This window comes from Geotrypetes seraphini, chromosome 1, assembly GCF_902459505.1.
Source record: "Geotrypetes seraphini chromosome 1, aGeoSer1.1, whole genome shotgun sequence".
In the NCBI taxonomy this organism is placed as follows: domain Eukaryota; kingdom Metazoa; phylum Chordata; class Amphibia; order Gymnophiona; family Dermophiidae; genus Geotrypetes; species Geotrypetes seraphini.
Window position 1 is genome coordinate 341,447,150 of NC_047084.1, and position 26,435 is coordinate 341,473,584.

Sequence of the window (26,435 nt, forward strand, 5' to 3'; positions counted from 1 at the left end):
TAGCATCACACTTAGCTAACAAGTTTCAAGTTTATTAGGTTTTTATATACCGCCTATCAAGGTTATCTAAGCGTTTTTTTTTTTTACAATCAGGTACCCTAACATTTAGGTGCACCCATTTAGGCCAAGAAAACCAGGCCTAAGAACCTTCTACTAATTTGTGCACAAATTCTACGAGTATAAGAGCATACTTAACTTTTAGGAATGCCCTCGATCCACCAATGCTCCTCCCCTGGGGTTTTTTAAGATTTAGGCACTAGAACTGACACGCAGCAGTTTATAGAACATGCCAAGTTGCACACGTAATTGCATAGTGCCAATTAGTGTCACTTATGAGGTGTCAATTGCCAATTATTGGTGCTGATCGGCTTATTAAACAAGTTGCACGCAGAAATCGGCTGTGCGCACCGATTTTCTTGCGCAACTTACGGCACTATTTATGGAATCTGGACCATAGTTTATAGAATACTGTAAACTATGCGCATCACTTGGTGCACCTGAGCATGCCAACTTATGCCTGCCATTGACATGATATATGAGGGCATACCTAATCATGGGCATACCAATGCTGACTTACACCAGCATTCCATAACGGAATCTTGGTGCCAAGACGCCACTCTAGCTCTGGCGCTAAGAGCACAGCATTTAGGCATTAAGTTTGAGGAGCCAATTTACAGAATTGCTGCTGTAGTTTGTAAAGAACTCCCCAGTAGAAACTAGCAAGAACATTTAAAAAAACAAATGAATGCTACTAATAACCATGTAACGATACGTTAATAGGCAATTTGTTTTAAAAAAAAGTTAATTGCTTGCTCATTGATGAATGACTACAGTAGACATTTAGGTAGGATTTTTTTTTTCAATAGATAGGGAATGGGAGAAACCCTTGTCCAAAGAACGAAGAAGTTAATTGATATTTAATTGCTGAAGTACTTAAATCCCTCTGTGGAGCAAAACATTTGATGACAGCTTCCTGAAATAAAGCTCTGCCTTAATGCAACGTTAAATCGTCTTTAACTATAGTTTGTCTACTTCCCAACACATAGTGCAAGCCATACATTTGGTCTTATTCTCTCCAGTTTTTCCTCTGCTTTCTCAAGAGTAATGTTAGGAAATTTTTCTTTACGGAGAGGGTGGTTGATGCCTGGAATGCACCCCCGAGGGAGGTGGTGGAGGAGAGGAAAACGGTGACAGAGTTAAAAAAAAAAGCATGGGATGAACACAGAGGAGCCCTAATCAGAAAATAATGGTATATATTGAAGAACTGCTGGCCTCAGGGGGTGGGTGGGAATGTATCAAGCTAGTTTACCTTACTTCCTATGGGGAAACTCGCTTTGATATACGAGTAAATTGGTTTACGAGCTTCTGGAACGAATTATGCTCGTAAACCAAGGTTCCACTGTACTATCTGAACCATGGTTCAACCCCTGCGGAGTTCTCTAGGGATCACCCCTATCACCCACACTATTCTATATATACATAGCCTCCCTCAGCTTCTACCTAGACAAACATGGCATAACCTCATACAGCTATGCAGATGACATCACTATTCTCCTCCCCTTCAACCACCTAGAATACACCATGACAAGCGCAATACACAGAACACTCGAAACAGTAGAAACATGGATGACAGAGCACAAATTCAAACTTAATCCCGACAAAACAAACTTCATCCTCTTAGAAAACAATAAAACTCCTACCTTAACAACTCTAGTAATAAACTCGGTTTCATACCCTATTCAACCCTCACTAAAACTTCTGGGAGCACTTATTGACAGAGGCTGTACCATGCAACCACAAATCAACAAAGTAATAAAAGCATCATTTGTGACCATGAGAAATCTAAGACAAATCCGAAAATTCTTCGACAGGAAACAATTCCTACTTTTGGTGCAATCCCTCATCCTTGGACTAATAGACTACTGCAACATACTATAATAATAATTTATTTCTTATATACCGCTATACCGTGAAGTTCGAAGCGGTTTACAATAAAGATACATTTGACAGTACATGGGATAGAAACGGTTTACAATAAAGATACGTTTAGTCAGTACATGGGATGCAAGTGGTTTACATTAAAGATTCATACCTCCCATGTACAGCGACCATGATAAAACAATTACAAACTATACAAAATACAGCCCTAAGACTCATCTACTCATTGAAAAAATACGACCACATCACAGAAGCATACCATGACTCTGACTGGCTCCCAATACATGCCAGAGTACACTTCAAATTCTACTGCCTACTTTTCAAAGCTATTAACGGAGAAAGCTCAACCTACTGGAATAACCGACTAACCCAATCCATCTCAACCAGGTGCAGAAGAACCCACTCACTATTCACACACCCACCAACCAAAAAGGTTAAACGAGGAAAATTATATGACAACCTAATAGCCATCAAAGCAGCGAAACTGGACAGACAAATCACCAGTCTGTTGTCATCGACCACAGATTATAAAACCTTCAAGAAAGATATTAAGACCCTACTCTTCAAAAAAATACATAAAACCTATCTAATATGACCAGTTTCTACCCAATTCCCACCTACCCACTCTATACCCTTTATATACTCTAATACGCCCCCAACTACTCAACTAATGCTAAATGCCTTACCCAACACTTACCACCTTAAGTGGAGGAGTGGAGGAGTGTGTGGCACAGTGGTTGGATCTACAGCCTCAGCACCCTTGGGTTGTGGGTTCAAACCCCGTGCTGCTCCTTGTGACCTTGGGCAAGTCACTTAATCCTCCATAGCCCCAGGTACGTTAGATAGATTGTGAGCCCACCGGGACAGAGAGGGAAAATGCTTGAGTACCTGATTGTAAAAAACCGCTTAGATAACCTTGATAGGCGGTATATAAAATCCTAATAAACTTGAAACTTAAGATCTAGACAACTCTCTGATAATTCTTTATTACCCAATCACTTATCACCTTAAGATCTCGACAACTCTTTGGTAATTTCATATGTAACTCTTACGACATCTCTTATGCTATTCCTGTAAACTTTTATGTAATTTCTGAAAACTTTTATGTAATCCGCCTTGAACCACAAGGTATTGGCGGAATAGAAATCACTAATGTAATGTAATGTACTAGATATTTCAATCCCTGTCTGTTGAATAAGGGACTAGATGGCCTGCCTCTGAAACATGAGAAATGGATACATCCAATAATGACAGCAGGACAACTTGTCCTGGCATTTGCCTGGAAACAATCAGATCTACCAGGGTTGCGACTATTATTGGCTAAAGCTCAATATATACAGCAGATGTCTAAATTAACTGCTCTTCAGAGAAATCAGATACAGAATTATAACACCATCTGTAGTGCATATGAAATTTGGATTAATTCTCAAAATGATAGTCCCATAGATCTTTGATATATAATCTTTTTCCCATATCTTATGAATCTTCTGCACATATCCTTCCACTGGGACTGGGGGGGAGGCTGTGGGGTGGGAGGGTTGAGACATATCAGACCTCATTGACAAATTGTAAAATTTTTATTATTTACTAGTCTTTAAGCCTGTTACATTAACAGGTGCTAGAATAGATGTGTCTGTCTGTCTGTGTTTCTTTATCTCTCTCTCCTTGGTCGCTGTCTGTATCCTTCTGTCTCCCCCTCCCCCCGAGCAAAGCTGTCGGTCCCCAGCACCTACCTCCCCCCCAAATGTCTCTCCATGGCCCTCTTCTGTCTTCGCCCCCAGAGCAAAGCTGTCTGTCCCAGCACACCTCCCCCCAAAGCAGCCCCCTTTCCCTATCTCTCCATGGCCCCTTCTATCTCCCCCCAGCACACCCCTCCCCCCCAAAGCAGCCCCCTTTCCCTCTCCCTGTCTCTCCATGGCCCCTTCTGTCTTCCCCCCCAGAGCAAACCTGTTTGTCCCAGCACACCTCCCCCCAAAGCAGCCCCCTTTCCCTATTTGTCCATGGCCCCTTCTATCTCCCCCCAGCACACCCCTCCCACCAAAGCAGCCCCCTTTCCCTCTCCCGCTGACTCTCTCTCTCTGGCCCCCTTTCTCTGTCTGTCTTTCTGTCCCTCTCCCTGCCCCTGTGTCTTTCCTTTTTTCTGTCTCCCTCCCTCCGCTGTCTGTCTGTCATTTTTCCCCATTTCCCTGTGCAGTAGCATTTCCATCCCACTTCCCTATGCAGTAGCAACAACATTTCCCTCCAGAAGCAGTTTCAGCATTTTCCCCCACACCCCTTTCCCTTCTCTTCCCTTCTCTTCCCTGCTCTGTTCGGCCCCTCCCCCTTCTTGTACTGTTGTTGTCCTGCTTGATCTGGCCTGCTCCAGACCCTCCCACCACCGACAAACCTCGGGGCTCCAGCCGCGTAAGCAGCACTTTAAACACGCTGCTTCGCGGCCTTCTACTGCCGATTTCCTCTGCCGCGTCTGTCTCCGATGATGTCATCAGAGACGCGGCAGAGGCAATCAGCAGAGAAGGGCGCGAAGCAGCATGTTTATAGTGCTGCCTATGCTGCTGGAGCCGGGAGGTTTGTGGAGGGTGAACGGCCGGAGCGGGGCTGCTGTCCACTGGTGCTGCCTACTCCGCTGGAGCCGGGAGGTTTGTAGAGTCGCGCGTCTTCTGCCCCCGCATGCGCCGTGAGGTTAGAATGTTGCCACAGAAGCACACCTCACGGCGCCACACCGCACGAATTTTCGAGAGCGCATGCGCGCTCTAGCGTTTTATTATTATTGATTGTGAAATAAGATATATAATGTATCAACATATTGTTCTGTATACAAGTGTATAAGTCAGATGTTTTTAAATGCATTATTTTTCAGTTAATTTAAAAAAAAAAAAAAGTGCATGTAAATGAGGTTCATGGAGTGTTGTAGAGGGTTGCTAAATTTGCACATGCCGATCACTGGTGAGAGCAATCAGCACATGCACAGAATACACCCACAAATTTTTTTTTAAAAAGACCCCAAATTGAAGATTGGCAAGAGGGATGCCTACTCCCTCCCACCATGCCATAAAGCAACCCACCCGAAACCCCCTTCCCTGGTAGTGGAAAGGATGCCTACTCCCTCCCACCACCGCCGTCAAGCAACCTCCACCAGACACACATGCACCACCCTGGCAGTAGGAGGGATGTCCACTCCCTCCCACCATCTCTGCAAAGCAACCCCCTTTACACACACACCCCCTCCCCCAGCAGCAGTCAGGATGCCCACTCCCTCCCACCACCGCTGTCATACCTACGACAACCCCCCTGCCTCTCCATATCTTGTTCACAATGGCTAGCTAGAGGGATGCCTACTCCCTCTGGCCAGCAGGACTGCCTCTTCAAAATGGCGAGCCTTCCCATCATCCCTAGTGCATCCTGGGATGCACCAGAGAGGGGCCTAAGTCTCTGATTGCCTGGAGGGGCCTTAAGCAACCCAGGCTAATCTTCACATCCACCAGATACCCAGCTATCTACATGCCTAATGATTGAATCACCAAATACAACAGTCCTAACCCTTCCCTCCCCTGATAGAAGCCCCTGGAGACATCCTCAGTGAGAGAGAATATTACATCCCCTGGTGGGCTGGTCCTAGCTACAGGATTACTTCCAATTTCACTAGAATAATGTTCTCCTTTAAGGAGAGTTTCCTCCTCCATGGTAGCACAGGGGCTGCCAGACTGCAGATGAGACTTTTCTTTATGCACCTCTCTGTCTCCCTCAGCCTTTTTAAGTCTGCTCTTTGCATCGAGCACATACATATGATCTCTCATCAAATGGGAGATAACCATACATGTGGACCAGGATGGGGAAGAGTCAAGATGACATAAACTACTTGTGAAAAAGCTCTGAGCGTTTAACAATTTTGACTGCATTTTACCCTTTATTTGCTGTGAAACTTATATCCTTCAATTTTGGATTTTGTTATGCTGCATACAAAGAGGAAAAGAACGGTGAGAGCCGCGAAGTCACTTCTTATCTCCTCGCCGTCTCAGCCAATGCTTCCACAACTTTTGGAACACCAGATGCTCTTCAGCCCTTGAATGGACCCTCGGAGGACAGACCTCACTGTTGAATCGAGCGAGAGGGCACTCTATTCTTTGGGGCTGGACATCTCTCTGTTGCCCCTGATGATATCCACGCCCCTTTGCCCAGCGGAGGCACAGAGTGATGACTCTAGCCCTGGGAGAGAAGAGGAGGAAACCCCAGAGCTAGATTTGGGTGGAGTTTCACCCCCCTGGTATGCAGCAGAGCCGGAAGAATGTGGAGGGAGCTGGGAATTTGATGGCATGACCTGCATTACCTTAGAGACACTCCTTGTGACCATAAAGAAGATGGATGCAATGGTGGGGAAAACGGCTCAGGACATGGAGGTATTAGTTTCTAAAGTAGATGCTTCTCTGGTAACATTGAAAAAGTTAAACAAGATTCAGAATTCAGCTTTACGTAGGATTGAGCAAATTGAGAACTTTAACAGGCGTTTAAACTTAAGAATTTTGAATTGTCTGAAAATTCAGGCTATGTCCCCAGTTGAAGTATAAAAAAAATTTCTAATAGAAAATTTGAAATTTCCTCTGGATAATATTCTACCTATAAATAAGGCTTATTTATTGTTTTCCTAAAAATAAAAATCCTGAGATTGGAGACATACCTTTGAAGGAAAATGATCCTGCTGATGACAATCTGCAAAATCTTACAGCAATTCTTGAGGACACATTATCTGAGGTTAAGCAGAGAGCCACCTTAATAAAGAATTTTGTTTTTGAACAAGACCTTGCTTCAATTATGAGAATATATTTCAAAAAGGATGGATCTCCTTTTTGTGGTCAGTGAGTATGGATTTACCCGGACGTTACTAAATCAACTCTAGAGAGATGTAGAGAATTTCATTCTATGAGAGAAGAAACGAAGAAGCTGGGAACAAATTTTTGCTAGTCTACCCTTGTAAATGCCTGTTAAATATTTGGGTTTGAAATATGCCTTTTTCCTGCCTGAACATCTAAGATCTTTTTGGGACCTCAAGCGGTTAACTAGTGGGGTGGTTAGAAGCTCAGAATAAAGTACCAAGGGATATGCCGTTTAGGCCTTTACTTTAATTTTGATAACGTAAACATTTTCTCTCTTTATTTTCCATGTTTCTCCCCTAAATGCTATTAATGGTGGTCTAAGAAAGAATCTAAACCCATTATTATAAAAAAAAAAATTTGTTATATATTTTGTAGTTTGAAATTGTTTATTAGGAGGTATGTTTCTGTATTTCTAGAACAAGTAGTTATACTTGTAAGTATTGTATAAATGAATAAATAAATTAAAAAAAATCATACATGTGGAATGCAGTGCAAAAGACTGGATAGCACCCATTTCCCTGCTGTACTGCTGTCTGCTTCTTAGTGAGGTTTAATTAATTAAAACTTTAGACTAATATAACAAGCCTTAAGATTATATGATATATTGTGTGATTCATAGTGTTTGCTTCTCAGCAAGCAATGAATCGAATTAAAACTCTGTAATGAAAATTCACCTCTTATCCTAATTAGAATAATTGACTATAATAATTATAATTAGAATAATTAGATTGAATATAATAATTGACTATAATAATTCACCTCTTATCCTAATTAGAATAATTGACTATAAATGAAGAGTTGGGGGTGAATGATTAGGAATGAAGACTGAAATAGGCCTTGCTGTGGCTTCTAGAGGCTATCCTGTTAATGATGTAAGCTAGGACAATTAAGTTTCTATCTCTGGCAGAAATCAAAGCTCAAGTTTAAAACTTTGGGCAAAACTATAGACTCTAGCTAATAAATTAAGTTTTTTAAAAAGAAAATTCAAACTGTCGTTAGTAATAAACCTACCCTTTCTCTTTTATGCCCAGTATTTAAAACACCAAAGCACAGAGCAAAATCTTCATGTACCCTATGAAAAAAAGTTAATAAATCATTGCAAGCAACATTTTCCTTGATCTTTGACTCTGTAATAGGAATCTGATTGAAATGACCCTGTTAGTACTTACTTGGCTACAAATACCACAGGATCTCTCTTGAAAGCAGCACATTGTTCTTCATTAGAAGGCTCCACATAGGTAGGAAACTCCTTTAGAGGCTGCTGCAAGGCTGCCAGACAGAGTTTTCTCTCTAGCCCTGTGTGAAGACAACAAGCCGCAATGCCTGGGTGTTTGGGGTATGGAGAATTTGGATCACAGGACTTTATAGATATAGCAGTTGCCTGGATAAAAGAAAAAGAGACATACTAGTGAGGTATACCTTTCATAGAAATGGATGATGAAATATATTTATCTTATGTAGTCTAGTCTAATCTTTGGTTTATATACCGGGTCATCTCGTAGTAGAGCTCGACTCGGTTCACAAATAGTTAAAATCAGGTAACATATAATGTGAACATGAGATGAAGGTGTTAAAACACTATAAGTTTGTCGATTCAGAAGATAAGTTATTAAGATACTGTGAAAACAATAATGTTTTTAGAACATTATGGAACTGTGGTAGATGACCTATCAATCTAACAGAGTCAGGGAGTTCATTCCAAGTTTCTACCAATTTAAACACTAGAGATTGCCTGAGCTTCCCAACAGATTTAATTCCCTTAATAGAAGGGAACGATAGTTTATATTTCTGTATAATTCTTGAGTGGTAAGCTCTAGAAGTATTCCCCAATGTAAAGGAATAAAAGGGTGAAAAATTCCTTAAAGAAACTTGAAAACAGTACATGCACACTTAAACTGAATCCTGAAATGAACCGGAAGCCAGTGAAGCTTTTTCAACAAGGGAGAGACATGGTCGTACTTTCTCTTCCCAAAAATGAGTTTCGCTGCTGTATTCTGTATCAACTGCAGAATTACAGTAATCCAACTGGGCAAGCATGATAGACTGGACCAGCAATAAGTAGTGTTCTTGGAGGAATAGTGATCTTACTTTCCTCAGCATACGTAGACTAAAAAAACACTTTTTTGCCAGCGAGTTATCTGATCATGGAATGTGAGGGATGAGTCCAGAATGATACCCAGAACTCTGGAAGAGAAATCCATATGTAATGAAATGCCTGTTTTCAATGTGATAACAACAGGAAATTTCTCCAATCTAGGTCCAATCCAAAGCAATTTGGTTTTGGCAGCATTCAGTTTCATTTGAACAGACAGTGCCCATGTCTGAAGTTTGGAAATACAGCAATCTATACCAGAAACTAAATTACTGAGGTCAGGATTAACTTCCAATAGAATAAAAATATCATCTGCATAAGTAAATATAGTTTCTACAGATGTGAGACAAAATTTTTTCAAAGAAGTCATGTAGATGTTAAATAAGATTGGTGACAAAGGGGAACCCTGCGCCACCCCACAACTAGGTTTCCATGAAGATGAAATCTCGCTCTCTAAATAAACCTCGTAAGATCGCATGGATAGAAATTTACTGAACCAATCCAAAACTACTTGGTTTAAACCTATATTTGATAACATCCGAAACAGAATATCATGATAAAGAACATCAAACGCATTGTCACAGGGAAGCCTCTGTGAACTCCAGCATAAACCCAAAGGTGCTAGATGCTGGCCATAACAAACCCACTCCTAGGCCCAGACACCAGCAAGAAAAGGAACATACTCATGCCAATACCTATTTTTCCTTTTCTAGGCAAACACCTAGTGAAATAGCTTCAGCATAGCAAAGTCCTGTCATAGCCAGAAAAAGCTAAATAGGGAATTTCTGATGTTAAAGCCAGTCAATTCCCTAGCCAGAAAGCTGGATCAAACAGGCTTATTACTCCCAAGAAGACTCCACCAATCAGAGTGAGATCCACACCTGAAGCCAGCCTTAATTGTCCCAGTAGGGTGAGTCAGAGGCAGGCAGAGCAAGGCCGGAGCTGGAAGGAACAGAAGCCAAACCTCACTGGGTTTATGACTGGAATACAGCTGAGAAAGACAACATAAGAACATAAGAATTGCCATATTGGGATAGACTGAAGGTCCATGAAGCCAGGTATCCTGTTTCCAACAATGGCCAACCCAGGTCCTAAGTACCTAGCTAGATCCCAAGTAGTAAAACAGATTTCATGCTGCTTATCTTAGGAATAAGCAGTGGATTTCCCCAAGCCATCTCAATAATGGCCCATGGCTTATCTTTTAGGAAATTGTACAAACCTATTTTAAACCCCGCTAAGCTAACTGATTTTACCACATTCTCCAGCAATCTGGGTACCATATAAAGCCTAAAATAGTCTACCCTGAACTAGAATTTCAGGATGATCACATGTTTGTTTTGATCAGAGAGTAATATAGCAGAGAATGAGGTTGAGCCAATGGACTGTAATGGAAGTTATTCAGAATTTGTTCCAATGGAAAGTTGATGCAGATTAAGAAAGGATAAAGTACTAAAACAAAAGGCGCTGCCTAGAAGAAGCGCCTGGAGGTGGCAAAGTTGTGTTTCTAGGACAAAGTTGTGAACTTTTCAAAACTGTTTATTGATTTTATAAGAACAAAAAACTGATACAAAAGTGCAAGAATCTTACATATATAGTAAACACAACCAGGAAAGCAATAAGGTACTATTCCTAAAAGAAGGAAAACAAACCCTCTCCCCCACCCTGGATGTATATCTATTTGAAAGGTTGCAGACACTGCAGTGGAGAACAGGCAGTTAGTGTTGCAGCTGTGTCACTGGCAGCTATAAGTTAAAAGTAGCTCCCAAAGTAAGAAGTCTAGAATGTAAGGCAGGCTATTTACTGAATGAAGAGAAAGGACTTTTCACATTGCAGCAGCAGATTAGGAACTTGCAAGCTGACAGCTATGTTATGAAGATGGGAAGAGGACATGTTTCTTTGAACAAAAGACTGCAAAGTAGTGATGTAGTAAAATGAAGATTTTGTAACACTACAACCTGAATGGGATCTCTTGGGCGGGATGACTATATCTAATCATTTGGGTGGAATGATCCTTCATCATTAGGTTTACTTAAGTGTTCCAGAGCTTAACAATTCTCTGAGTGAAAAAATATTTCCTCCTATTGGTTTTACAAGTACAGTATTTCTCTGTAACTTCATCACGTGTGCACTAGTCTTTGCAATTTTTGACAGAGTAAAAAATTGATTCACTTGTACCCGCTCTGTACCACTCAGGATTTTATAGACTTCACTCATATCTCCCCTCAACCGACTCATTAACTGGTTCAGGTTGCTTAATCTTAAAGTACGGTACATTTTTAGTCAAACTAGTATTTTATTAAGAAAATAGGCGCTTACTTTTCTTTGTAGAATAAGCTTGAAGTGGGTACATTTTTGTTGCCTTAAACTAGACGTGGCTATAAAATTATCCTTCATAAGTGTCAGTGGCACCATTTACATGTGTAAGTGGTGATTTCACAAACTATCTCCCCTCCCCCTTTTATGAAGCCGCGTTATAGTTCTTTTATTGCCGGCTTTGGCAGTAAAAGCTCATAGTTCTATGAACATCAGAGCTTTTACCACCGTGGCCGGCAATTAAAAAAAAAAACCCTAACACAGCTTCATAAAAGGGGGGGGGGGGGTATATGTGTAAATGCCAGTACTTGCAAATATACAGTACAAGAGAGCCCAGTTTTACAAAACTGGATGTTTGATGGGAGCAGAGCTAGCTCAAGGGACTGTAGTGCCCCCCATTCCTCCAATCCGGTTTCTCTATCATAAGAACATAAGAATTGCCGCTGCTGGGTCAGACCAGAGGTCCATCGTGCCCAGCAGTTCGCTCACGCGGCAGCTCTTAGGTCAAAGACCAGTGCCCTAAGTGAGACTAGCCTTACCTGCGTACGTTCTGGTTCAGCAGGAACTTGTCTAACTTTGTCTTGAATCCCTGGAGGGTGTTTTCCCCTATAACAACCTCTGGAAGAGCGTTCCAGATTTCTACCACTCTCTGGGTGAAGAAGAACTTCCTTACCTTATACCCACCTGTGATCCAGTATCACCCCTTCCTCCTGGACCAGGAGAAGAACTGGCTCAGGGCATTGATGATAAAGGGTGCCAAAATCTCAGTTTAGCATTTATCCCTTTGCCCTCATGCTACACTCGCACTCTCCCTTCCTATCCCCATCTTTAAATCTTTGCCAGCGCGAGCAGCTTCTTTGGCTTGCTGCTTACATGGGCTTTCCCTCAGATATCATTTCCTGGCCCCATGACCCTGAAGTGATTTCAAAGGGAGCCAGGTCAACGTGAGCTGCAGGCTAGAATAGTTGCTTGCATTTGCGAAGATTTTAAAGAGGTACGGGATGGGGAAGGGAAGGCACTAGTGTGGCGTGGATGGGTGGAGAGGTGCCAGTGCCTGGGCGGTTCACCCCTCCACTCCCCCTTACTATTCCACTGCCCAAATTTACAGTAAATGCCAAAATTTGGGCATGATCCTTATATGTGCACGCATCTAAATTGACTAAGAAGGTTATAATGCCCCTGTATCGCTCCATGGTGTGACCTCATCTGCAGTATTGCGTTCAGTTCTGGTCTCCTTATCTCAAGAAAGATATAGGGCCTGTTTTACAAAACTGTGATAGTGGCTGCCATGCGGCAACAACCCCGAAGCCCTTTAAATCTCTGTGAGCTTCGGGGCCGTTACCGTGCTGCAGCCACTAGCGCGGCTTTGTAAAACAGGCCAATAGTGGCACTAGAAAAGGTTCAAAGAAGAGCGGCCAAGATGGTAAAAGGGATGGAACTCCTCTCGTATGAGGAAAGACTAAAACGGTTAGGGCTCTTCAGCTTGGAAAAGAGATGGCTGAGGGGAGATATGATTTGAAGTCTACAAAATCCTGAGTGGAGTAGAACGGGTACAAGTGGATCAATTTTTCACTCCGTCAAAAATTACAAAGACTAGGGGACACTCGATGAAGTTACAGGGAAATACTTTTAAAACCAATAGGAGGAAATTTTTTTCACTCAGAGAATAGTTAAGCTCTGGAACACATTGCCAGAGGATGTGGTAAGAGTGGATAGCGTAGATGGTTTTAAGAAAGGTTTGGACAAGTTCCTGGAGGAAAAGTCCATAGCCTGCTATTCAGAAAGACACGGGAGAAGCCACTGCTTGCCCTGTATCGGTAGCATGGAATATTGCTACACCTTGGGTTTTGGCCAGGTACTAGTGACCTGGATTGGCCACCGTGAGAACGGGCTACTGGGCTTGATGGACCATTGGTCTGACCCAGTGAGGCTATTCTTATGTTCTTATGGTTAATGAACCAATTAATGGCAATAATAAGGCCTAAGATTATTCACATTAGTTTGCCCAAACTAGGATTTGTGAATGCATCTGGCTGTGTGCTATTCTATAAGGCATTCCCACAACTTGCATGCGTAATTAATAGTATATTCAATCAGTGTTCCTACTGTGCACTCCAGTAGTTATAACAGGTTTGAGCAGGTTTAAGTCTGGTGCTTTTGGTTGTTGCCTTGTTTTAGTGGATAGGAATGGGGAACCTCTCTACTCTTAAAAAATTCTGAAGGAAAGATGCAGGATGTCAGTTTGTGTTTCTGCTACAACAACCAAGTGTCCTTTTCCATCTACAGTATACAGGAGTGAAGGGTATATTAATTTATTATTTATTACCATCTTATCTACTGGAGCCACCTGCCAACATTTGGAGGCTGGGAAAACTGTAACGTGAATAATAAATAAGCACCAATATATGCTTAACATCTGTCAATATAAACAGCAGTTCATCTAAATTAGTGGTCTCAAACTCAAGGCCCAGGGGCCACATGCGGCTTGCCAGGTACTATTTTGAGGCCCTCGGTATGTTTATCAAAATCACAAAAGTAAAATAAAACAGTTTCTTGATCATATGTCTCTTTAGCCATAAATGACAATATTATTATTAAGACTTAGCCAAAAGAAAAGATTTATAAACTATAAAGAGTTTTACCTCATGCAAAATTGTCATTTCTTTAATAAGACATTAACTATTTTTTTTCTGAGGCCCTCCAAGTACCCACAAATCCAAAATGTGGCCCTGCAAAGGGTTTGAGTTTGAGACCACTGATCTAAAGTGTGTGCTTGAAAGACTCTCACCAACCTGGTGTGTAGGTTTAAACATCTAAGGTAATTAAAGTCACCATTAATTGTATTTTCGTCTGTGTATGAAGAGAGGAGGAAAGAACTGTTAATGGTTAAGACTTGATTAGTGAAGATAAAGGGCTCCTTTTACTAAGGTGCACTAGCGTTTTTAGCGCACGCAGGAAATTACCGTGCGCTACGCTTCTAGAACTAATGCTAGCTCAATGCTGGCGTTAAGGTCCAGCACGCGTGGCAATGTAGCACATGCTATTCTGCGCGTTAAAGCCCTAGCGCACCTTATTAAAAGGAGCCCAAAGTGTACTGCGCTAAATCAATGCTTAAGTACCTGAATAAATTCATGTAAACTGTTCTGAGCTCCCTGGGAGAATGGTATAGAAAATTAAATAAATATAAAAATGTGGAGGGGCATAATCGAAAGGGACGTCTAAGTCCGTTTTCGTCTAAGTCGCAAGTCATCCAAAGTAAAAAACAGCCCAGGACACATTTTCGAAAAATACGTCCACAATTTTTTTTGTTTCGAAAATCGTCCTGACGATCTGATCGCCCAAGTCACTAAATCGTCCATCTTTATACCACATTTTCGTCCAAGTCAAAAACGCCTAGAACAAACCCTGTTGGACGTGGGAGGGGTCTGCAAAGTGATGGACTGAACACCCAGGCATGGCACCTAAATAGTGGGGTACCTTGCAGGGCACTGCTGTGAACTTCACAAAAAGGACGGCATGTCTTCTCCTCACTACAGCTCCCTTCTAGGTCATGGTGAGCCCCCCAAACCACCTCCAGAATCCCCTAGACTCACTTATCTACCACCCTAATAGCCCTTATGGCTGCAGGAGCCACTTATATGCCAGTAAAAAAGAGTTTTGGGGGTGTATAGGGGAGTGCACATGTTTCAGGATCAATGCAGTAATTACAGGGGCTTATGGGCATGGAGCCTCCTCTCTATGGGTCCCTAACCCACCCCTGTGCTGGACGACTAGGCTTTCCTATGCCAGTTGGCCAGGTGATGATGGTCTGGAGGCTGAATTTTAAAGGTGTGATTAATATTTTTATGGGGGTTGGGGGGTGGGGGTCAGTGATCACTGGGATAGTGTGTGTGTGTGTCTGTATTATGTGTTTGCAGTGCTTATCTGGTGATTTTAGATTTTAGACGAGTTTTTGTAACTTAGACCATGTTTTACATGGCCTAAGTCACAACGTCCAAGTTCTGTCGATCGTGAGCTGTATAACTTTTGATTATTCATGCTGTACGACTAAGTCTAAGCCTGCCCTCATCCTACCCAACTCCCGCCCTCGACACTCCTCCTGAAACGCCCCGTTTAGCTTTGGTCGTTCAGCGACACTATGGAGACCTAGGTCGTTTAGAAATACATCCAAAACCCATTTTTATTATCGGCACTTGGACGTATTTGGACAAGGTTCATCCAGTTGCCGACTTAGGCCGGTTTTTGGATGTTTTTCTCTTTTGATTATGAGCCCCAAAGTGTATATATATTTAAAGGACAGTAAAGTGTGACTCAGACAGAAAAGACTACATGTAGAGTGGATTTCTGACTCAAAGTCTGGCGCCACTTGCTCCAGCCCAGTGGCGTAGTAAGGGGTGACAGTCCTTTCTGGGCACTGTATTGGTGGGGGTGCTGGCACCTGTCTTCGTCTCTGCCCCCCCTCTCCTTCCCCAACCCCCACTACCATATGTGTGCAGCTCTTCCCTTCTTAATGTTCACAGCGTGAGCAGCAACCACAGCATGCTGCTCGTGCCAGCTTTTCCTCCGACATCACTTCCTGGGCCCGTGCCTAGGAGTGACATCAGAGGAAGAGCTCACACTGGTGTAAGCGGCAGGTTGGGGGTTGCTGCTCGCGTCACGAATGTTACAGAGGTATGAGGGAAGGGGAGGGGCATGTGAGTGGCGGGAGGGGGCGGGAAAGGAGCGGATGAGGGAAGGGGAAGAGAAGAAGGTGGTGAAGGGCGCCTCTTACCCTCGCTATGCCACTGCTCCAGCCTCCCTAGAGAAAAAGCCTGGTCCCGCCCCTGGTCCCAAACCAGAAAATTTGAGGTGTCCCCTTCTATCCAGCTTCCTGGGCTTACACGAGGCAGCCACCTAGGTGTGCAGACAAGGGTTACAATGGGGTGCGCATAGTGCCAATTCTATAATGGTTTCTGGGCACAGCACATCTGTCATAGAAAACTAATGCAAAGCCACTTTGGCATGCCCAAAATGTAGGTGCACCCACTTATAGCAGGTGAATGGGTGAAGTAAGTTGGTGTGCCTAAGTATACCAGGCAATGTGCATTGCTGATTTTAGTGATTAGAATGCATAGTTGAAGGATCTAGAAATAAGCCTGTCTGATTACAATTTCATTTCTGGAAATTTGAATCTGCATTTTGAATTATTTGGGTTAATATTCAAAGCATGTTATATGTTCACTGGCCCAATGAGTCTGTATATCGATTCATTTTCAGACTACCTATATATAACATTGGGCCATTTAAATTGCTACAGACCTGATATTACCCTTACAGCTTAGAATTCTTAAAATGAATCTACCAGGTAGTTAAAAGAAGCCTCCACAAACAGTTGTGTCGTCAACATCTTTTTAATTGTAAATGGTCGGAACAGGTCCTCAGGATACCAGGAAGGGAATTCCAAAAATTTGACCCCTGCTACGGACAATGCAAGCTTTTGCATTCTTATAATAAAGCTCCTGAGGCAGGCCTTATTGGCCGAAACACGAGTGTGTCAGGCCATCGGACAGATTTCCATTATTGCTGAATAAATTGCACACCAACATTCCTGCATATCTCCACTGTGGTTTGTTTGTTCCAAACCATGACCTCTTGTTTACATGTGCAGCTTGGTCAGTTTGCTATTAATGGCCAAAGCTATGTACACATTTTGCCTAGATTTGTTTTTAATTAAACATGGAAATGGCCATTGTCTCTGCTGACCACAAAGGTGCTTTTCAATAATGCCCTCTGAATTTTAATCTGTGACATCATACACCAGTAACTTACCCCATTGTCATAGCAATCGGGAGCAGCTCCGTCCGCACAACATGTTTCTACCAGGGAGACAATCTCGTTCACAATATTCATGATCTCTTCAAAGGTGGCATTTGAATACTTCCTGCTGTTCAAGATGATCGTTCTAAACAACATTCAGAGGAAAAGCATGATTTTTTAAAGATTTTGCTCCATTAGTAGCTCAAAATGAGTTACATTCAGCTGCACTAGTTCTTTCCATGTCCTTATTTATCCATAATGAAACGAAGTATGTGAGTTATTTTATCCCCATCTAGCTGCCTGTACAAAAGGCAGATGTGCAGGGTACTTGGGTATTTTCACATGTAAACTCTAAGGTCTGTTTACAAAAGTGAGGTAAAATAATGCTTTGTACATTATTTTATAGCGGTAAAATTTATCTTGGCATGCTAGTGAACCCTGAGGTAAATTTATTTTTGCTTCACTGTGGCTGGGAATATCACATGTTCCCAGTTTTAGCACTGCAAAGATAGTGGACCCCATATCATGCATACTGTCTCTCAGAGGACCTGGCTGGTGACTGAACCCCCCCCTCCCCAAGAAAACTCAACCTTGAGCCTTTAAGAAATCAGAGTCTTTCCTAGGGTTACCAGACATACGGATTTCCCCGGACATGTCCAGGTGTCCGGCCAGTTTTTCAAAACCTGGCACTTTGTCTGGGTTTTGAAAAGCTGGTGAGAGTGGAGCCGGGGCGCAGATGCACTCCAGACCCGGCCCAAAGAGATGAGGTTTGTGTGGGGAGGGGTTGGGGTTGGGGGGCTGGGGACAGAGCGAGGCGGACTTGGGGGGCGGGATGGAGCGGGGCCTCGTTTACCAGGTGGAAAAATATTGTTTGCTATTCTGGTTGGAAGCTTTTGCCGGCGAATGAGATTAGTCCATAGCAGTGTCAACAACTGAAGCAAGCAGAAGGATGTCTGAGGCTTTACCTCCATTCTAGTGTGTTTTGCAACGTATTGAGGTTGAGGGTGATTAGGTTCCACAGTTTTGCTTTAGTTGGTACTCTGGATTTTAAGTTGAATCTTGACCTTCACATCCAAGTACAAATGTTATTTTCAGAATTTAAGGTTCTTCTTTTGGTAAATAGGGCTATTTCTTTATGTTCTCCTATCACTCTAATTTGCTGATTCCCAGTCTTTCCAGTCGCTCATCTCTCCTCTAGTGTATTAATTAGCTTTCCTTGGCTTTTCTTACCATATTCTGTCTATATTTCTTTAGAATCCACATCACCTAAGGCCTTTAGCTACTGTGCCCCCTCCTTTTGGAATGCTTCATCTCCTTCGCTAAGAGACAAGACTGAGTGCCCCGTTTCCAATCAGCCTCAAAACTTCCTCATTCAACCAGACATTCAGGGAGCAGCAGTGTTCTCTGTCTAAGTTTGTTTTAGCCAAGGGCACCAGCTATTGATGTTTCCTCTACCTGCTCTGTGTTTCTTAAATTTGTAATTTGTAAACCATGGTGTTGCATAGGAGCCAGCTCTGTGGGTGGTGGGGTGTGTGTGTGTGTGTGAGCACCCCTCATATAGAGCAAACTCCTTGACTGTATCCAGGGAGGGGTAATATCCATTGGGTTTAGCAATCCCGATCATTTTCAAAAGTTGGCTCCTATGTGGTGTTGTATCCCAAGATTGAAAGGCGGAATATCAAACCACCGAGCAAACTAAACTATGCTAAACTTGTTGAAAGGAATTTCTTTAAGTTTTGGTGAGAAAACTGAGAAATCCCTCATAGAAAATTATTAGCTGTGTAAATTTACTCAATAAGAAACAAGGGTTATGCTTCTTAGATTTTCATTTATTTATCAAATCAGGCTAGTTTGCATATTGCTCCTTAAACATGCTTGTAGCAGTATTCAAGAGAATTGGTTGTGAACACTAGGTGGCACCAAAGTGAAACTTTAAGAAAGCAAAGATTGAAATTGCCAAGAGTTATCCTTCAGGTGCCGCCAGCAAACTGTAAAAAAGAAAATGAGACACTGAGTCATTCTAGTTGTTTCTCTCTCTCTCTCTCTCTCTCTCTTTTTTTAATTGTAAGGATCCTTGCTGACCCTCACTAGTTCTGCAAGCACTTGATCCCAGGCCTATATCAACACAGAATAGAGAGGAGGTATTTACCATCATGGTACAGCATCCTCCTTTGTGGGATAGCTGCAAAGGTACTGCCCAGTGGCATAGTAAGGTGGGTTGGAGGGAGGAGGGGACTGCCCTAGGCATTGTCTTTGTGGTGGAGCTGGCATGTCTTCTTTCTACCCCTGTACCTCTTTAACTCCTCGCTGACTCTCCCTCTGAAGTCACTTCCTGGTTGTGGGACACCACTTGTAAAGATGGTGATTTTGTCTCTGTGCATCAACACTTGGGATGTGTTGATGGTGTTGACGCCTGAGACAATGCCAATGTATGCTTGGATGGGGAAGAGCATTTATTTTTCTTAGCCTTTTTAGCTGATTCCCCTTATGGAGGCAGCATTGATGATGTAGAGGTTGATTGGGATGTTGATGCTTGCACTGGTACCAGTGCTGAATATGGCCTATGGTCATTGGCTTCGGAGTCAGCAGCCATCCTCAATGCATCTGAAGTTGCCTCAAAAAGTTTTTCATATTGGAGCTGACGAGCCTTAAGTGACTTCTTCTGCAGATTAGAGCAGCACGGGCAAGAGTCAAGATGGTGTTCAGGACCAAGGCACTGGACACCAGTTATGTGGGTCAGTAACCAACATGGTCCTGTTGTACTGAGTGCACCACTTGAAGCCATTGGAAGGCTTTGACATCAAGGAGAAGACCGCCAACGCAAAATCAAAGGACTCAATTAACTAGGGAGGTTAAGTATATATGGAACTGAAAAAAGCTTGATGTTCCTGGCTCGAAAACAGGTTGAGATGAGCCTGAAAGCCCAAAGATGAAAAATTTGGAAAAATCTGAAAAAATTTACTGAAATGAAGGAAAAAGGAAAAAAGAAATAATGAAGAAACTAAAAGAAAAATGCGATCAGGAAGGCACTAGAACTAGCAAAGTTTGATGCACTGGACAAAAAACACAGCTTTTCAGCTCTGTGGGAAAACTAAGAACTGATGGTCCTGTGAGCTGACATGAGGCGAGAATGCACAGTACGGGCAGACTCGAGACTTTTTAGTCTTTTAAAGTGACAGTACGCTTTTGCACTATCCATACCGGGCTCCGTGGATGATGTCACCCACATGTTAGAATATGCTGCTCGCATGCCCTAGGATAATTTACAGTATTCTGTATCTTATGGGCCTAATTCTATATATGTTGTGGGAAAAAACAGTGCTTAGTACTATTCTATAAACTGCGTCTAAAGTTCAGCGCAGTTTATAGAATATATTTAGCAGCCAGCCTCACAACTAAAATTTAGACGCAACCATTTACACCAATTAAAACCTGATGTGAATGCCCTTGCCTAAATTCCAACAGTGTGTGCAATTTCTAGGAACGTCCACAACCAGTCCATGCCTCTTTTGAGATCCACGCATTAGAATTTGTGCTCATCACTTTATAGAAAATGCTTAGAAAGTTGTGCACATAAATTCTAATTAGTGCTAATTAGTGCTGATAATTGCTTGTTAATGGGCAATTATCTGTGTTGATTGGCTCATTAAACAATTAAGTTACAAGCACAATTTGGCCATGTCTCAACATTTACACAAGCTACTGTAGTCACCATATATAGGATCTGGGAGCAGGTGTGTGAGAATCCCACCAGGCTCCCATGTGTATGCCTCCCCTTTCCTCCCATGCAAATGCACAGTGGCGTAGGAAGGGGGATATGGACCACCCTAGGCACCGTCTTGGCGGGGGCACCATCACCTTTCCTTTCCGCCCTCCCCACCTCTTCATAACTTCATTGGCGCGAGCATCTCCTCTTATCTGCTGCTTGTGCTGGCCTCAGCTCTGCATCTGACATCACTTCCAGATCAAGGGACCAGGAAGTGATGTCAGAGGGAGAGCTGAGGCTGGCATGAGCAGCAGGTAGAAGATGCTGCTCGCTGCCAGCAAATATTTCAAGAGGTATGTGGGGGGAGTGGGAGTGTAGGGGGAAGGAGAACGTGTGGTGCGGCGATGCTGGTCGCTACCGTCCCGGGCACCTCCTTACTTCGCTATGCCCCTGCACATACACTATGTAAGTTAAAGCAGGGGTTTACTGAATAGCACTTAGGTGGAATTTTGCCATTTCCGCACATATGTGTGCACATACATGCATACATGGCATAATTCAAAACATTTATGCATGTGACCAGCAGATAAATATTAGAAGTACCCGTTTTTGTGTGCTAACATTTGCACCTAGGCTCAAGCAGACATAGGTGTCCACATCTTCAGAGCATGCTCAATTTCTATAGGATTTCTGCTAGTATTTTATGAAGACAAATTGGTACCTATGTGTCTTTATAAAATAGGCTTACTTGGAAACAAATTGGAGAAATTGCCTTCACACCAGTGAACAGCAAAGAAAACAACAAAGGTGACCAATTAGTGCTCAGTCTCTTTTATTATGGTAGACTCGACAAGATTGTGTTTCGGTCCACAAGGGCCTGCCTCAGGAGTCTTGTAGCAATCAGAACGTACAAAAGACCACAAAATTTTCAAATCATTCTATAAAATATCACTCCTTGGTGAACCGATGTGTAATGCTGACTGCAGCTCGGAGAACCAATTGTAGGCAGCAGCATACACTGGTAATATTCAGACTTAAACCAGCCATGGTTTGGTAGATAAAAATAAGACAGCTATTTATGCTGTCTTATTTATCTGCTAAACATGGCCGTTAAAATATCTGAATAACGAGTAGTAACTGACTCTGCGCCGGAACATCCCTGGTTTGAGTTTGGCGCTAATTGGCCATTTTCAGCAGTTAAGTGATGCTGAAAATGACTGCTAGCAGCGAACAAGTAAGTTAACCGGTTGGTGGCCATTTCTAGCTGGCTAACTTGCTTTGAATATCAGTATTGGCAGGATAGCCTTTTATAAAATATCAGGGGAATTATGAACACGGTGACCTGGTCATTCTACTTCCTTTGTGAAAGAAGTTTCAAGTTGATTTAAAATTTCTTATACCGCCTAATCAGACTTCTAGGCCGTGTACAATAATAAAAATTTTATATAACATACATCAATAGTAAAGCGAAGTTAAAACTTAACAGTACATGACATCATGGGGCATGTTAGTATACAAAAGACTTAAACCATAGACAGGCAGAAACGGAAGGAAAAAAGTAAGAACTACAATATTCTAAGAAAAGAGAACAAATTAGGGACAAACATTAGATGAGGTAGTACATTTTAAAGAAAACTATGTGAATTTAGCCCTTACAAGGGCAGTTAAGATTCAAAAGCATCTTGGAATATAAATGTTTTTAACTTTGTTTTGAAGTGAAGTAGGGATGTGTGTAAAGTCTACAAAATCCTGACTGGTGTAGAATGGGTAAGAGTGAATCGATTTTTTTACGTCCTCAAAAATTACAAAGACTAGGGGCTCCTTTTACTAAGGTGCGCTAGGGCTTTAACGTGTGGAATAGCGCATGCTACACTGCCGCACGCGATAGACCTTAACGCCAGAAGTGTAGCGTGCGGTAATTTCCGGCGTGCGCTAAAAATGCTAGCGCACCTTAGTAAAAGGAGCCCTAGGGGGGACACGTAATGAAATTACAGCGAAATACTTTTAAAACCAATAGGAGGAAACATTTTTTTCACCCACAGAATAGTTAAGCTCTAGAACTCATTGCCAAAGGATATGGTTACAGTGATTTAACGTACATGGGTTTATAAAGATTTGGACAAGTTCCTGGAGGAAAAATCCATAGTCTGTTATTGAGACAGACAATGGAGGAAGCCACTGCTTGTCCTGGGATTGGTAGCATGGAATGTTGCTACTATTTGGGTTTCTGGAGTGAACACAGTGGAAACAGGATACTGGACTAGATGGACTATTGGTCTGATCCAGTATGGCAATTCTTATGATATATTGTATTGATAACCCAAAGAAAACCAACTGCTCTGCAATTTAAGACATGTGTGTTCTTTGTATTAAGTTCAAAAAGATATGTGCAAAAAAAAAAAAAAAATCAGATGATGTTATTCAATGCACTTACATGGAACTAAATTTATCTTTCCCCAGAAAGTTCCATTCTTGGCATACTTTATCTCTTTGATATGCTCTACCTGCAAAACAAACAGAATATATAATTTTCATAATTTTTTTTAAAAATTTACACTGTGCTCTTGTGTGCAATATATAAGGCAATGTACAATGTTTCTCTCCTTAAAAATTCACAAATCGAGTTTGAGCAAAGCAAGGGGACAGTAAGAGGGTTCAAAAATATCTCACATCTTGCAGTGGATTCTGGCATTAGAATGTCCCACAGAACAGCTAAAATCTCCCACTGAAGACATTGTCGGCATCAGTTTTTGCTTGACTTCTCATTCCTAGAAATATTACCCAAAGCTGCTGATATTCATACTGAACAGGCACAATCCCCCTTCACAATTCTCTCCTTAATTTAAAAAAAATACCAAAACAGTCAAGATAAAAAAACAAAACAAAACACAGCTTCTTATTGCCGGTAAAGTGGGTGGTGACCCTCAGACAGTCTTTCATACCAGTTGTGCCAATTTATGAGGTCATGTGTGCCTAATGCCTTACTAGCACACTAGCCTGAAGGCCTTGTGTCACATCTTAATAGTTCCAGACTACAACCAAGACCACTGAAATCAGACTGTGGTAGCAACGACATAAGGCTCCTTTTACTAAGGCACGCTAAACAATTTAATAACCAATTTAGCACGCGATAAATGCTCAGGTGCCCATTAAATTCTATGATCACCTTAGCATTTAGCGTGCGCTAAATCGGTTAGCGTGCCTTAGTAAAAGGACCCCATAGTAAGGGGAGGCGGACTGCCCCTGGCATTGTCTTTGCAGAGATGCTGGTGCCTCTCCTTCTCTCCATTCCCCCCCCCCCAGGGTACCTCTTTAAAGGTTTGCCGGCGCGAGCAGCATTTTTCACCTGCTGCTAGCGTTGACCTCAGCTCCCTTCTGACGTCACGTCCTGGTCCCATTAGTTCACTTTTTTTAAGGTAATAAATAGAAATACAACAACAGAGGTTGTGGGTTCAAGCCCCGCGCTGCTCCTTATGACCCTGAACAAGTCACTTAATCCTCCATTGCCTCAGGTACATTAGAGAGATTGTGAGCCTGCTGGGACGGATGGGGAATAAAATGCATGAGTGCCTGAATGTAAACTGCCTAGTCAACCTCCATTGAAAAAAATACGATCACGTAACTCACTGGTTGCCCATTAATCAACGCACAACATATAAAATAGCATTATTGGTATTTAAAACATTAGATACTAACGAGCCACAGTTTATAGATCGGCTCTTAATCCCTCATACTTCAAAACGTTCACTTCGGTCCAACACTCAGGGTCTGTTAATGGTTCCCTCATTGAAAATAATAGGAACCAGACGCCATGACATCTTCTCAGTTATGGCTCCTCTTATCTGGAATACCCTCCCCCTATATATCAGAAACATCAAAGACCTCAATTTATTTAAAACTAATTTAAAAACTTATCTCTTCAAATCCTCATTTAACCTTTAGTACAACTCTTTGGAGTACATGTAAACAATCAATACTTTCATACTCATCTTCCCCAACCTACTCGTTTGTTCCTCCCCACATCATCCCCCTTTCTTCCCTTGAGGAAACCACAATTTGTAACTATTATCCCCTAATGTTCTTTCCTTATGTTTCATAGTTCGTCTGTATTGTCAATTTGTCGTAGCACCTTGAAAATTGTTAATGTAAAATAACTTGTTTTATTGTTCTATACTATAATGCTTTTATTATGTAATTCGCTTAGTTTTAATAGGCGAACCATCAAATTTTAATAAACTTGAAACTTGAAACTTGATAGGCAGTATATAAATAATGAAAAAAAGAAAAGAAGATAACCTTTTTATTGGACTAACTTAATACATATTTTGATTAGCTTTCAAAGGTAACCTTTCTTTTTCAGATCAGAAATTCAGAAATGAGCAAATGACCTATATCAGAATATATATGTGACACCTAAAAGCATTCCAATGACAGTCTCATGGGGAAGGTCGAGGTGGGTGAGAAAGAGGGAGACACGGATGAGTGATCAGAGGGTAGCAAAACAGTATAATTTTATGGCTTATAAAGTAATAGGAAACCTAGACCTTTAAGTCCTGACTGGTGGGTGCCAAATTATTTCATCTAATCTTATCAGGATTTCTTAATCACACATCTCCAGAATAGGTTCGAGGCAATATACAAGATAAGAAGTCCATGCAACTTCATGGGGGAAAGTTACATCACATAGGAGAAGAGGGAGAGAGAGGGAGAGAGTTACAAACCCCCCCCCCATTGTGGAGGAGGGTTACATTGTTGCAAGAGAGGAAGCAGTTACAATACATTAAGGAAGAGGGAAAAGTTACATCAAATGGAAGTAGGGGAGGAAGATTTTATGTTCTTGGATGGTTTTGAAATTTCTTTTTAAATGGCGAAGAAAGGAGTCTTTAATGAGACCTGATCCTCAGCAGACTTCCTCCTATCTCTATTTGATTTGGGCTTCCACCAAATAGTCTCCACACCGACACACTCAGCGGGTCACGTCCTAGACCTAATCTTCATCCAAAAAGACTCATTACCAACACAAAAAGACTCATCTACCAACTGACTCAGAAATGATAGAGGAAATCAAACAAGAATGCAAGACTGACAATGTAATAATCTTGGGAGACTTCAATTTCCCAGGGATAGACTGGAACCTGGGAACCTCCAACTGCGGCAAGGAGGCCAAGTTCCTGGAGGCGCTAGGGGATTGCTTCCTGGAACAAATGGTAAGGGAGCCGACAAGAGGCAATGCCACCTTGGACTTGGTCCTAAATGGCCTCATGGGATCGACAAAAGAAGTAGAAGTCACGGTCCCACTGGGGACGAGCGATCACAACATGATCAACTTTAAACTTGACATCGGGAAAGGGAAACATACCACAACCTTAACCACGACCTTAAACTTTAAAAAGGGAAAATACGATTGCATGAGAGCCATGGTAAAACAATGGCTCAAGAAGAAGAAGGACAAAATTAAAATGGTAGATCAGGCATGGTCCCTACTGAAAAACACTATCACGGAAGCACAAAATCTCTACATTCCACAGATTTCCAAAGAAAGAACTAAAGGCAAAGGAGAACCGGCATGGCTTACCAGAGAGGTGAAGGAAGCCATAAAAGATAAGAAGGACTCTTTCAATAAATGGAAATGCACGAAAACGACTGAAGCTTGGAACAAACATAAAGATGATCAGAAGAAATGCCACAAGGTGGTGAGGGATGCCAAAAAGGACTATGAGGA

At 42.1% G+C, this 26,435-nt stretch overlaps 1 protein-coding gene across 1 annotated transcript in view; it reads right to left on the reverse strand.

Annotated features, from left to right (window-relative positions):
• The window catches only part of GC (GC vitamin D binding protein), a 127,365-nt gene that overhangs the window by 46,304 nt on the left and 54,626 nt on the right, over window positions 1-26,435 (reverse strand). The window contains exons 2-4 of the mRNA XM_033961301.1: window positions 23,148-23,217; window positions 17,020-17,152; window positions 7,976-8,187 (exon numbers count right to left, since the gene is read on the reverse strand). Of these exons, the coding sequence (XP_033817192.1) occupies window positions 7,976-8,187; window positions 17,020-17,152; window positions 23,148-23,217 (415 nt within the window). The remainder of the gene's footprint in view (window positions 1-7,975; window positions 8,188-17,019; window positions 17,153-23,147; window positions 23,218-26,435) is intronic.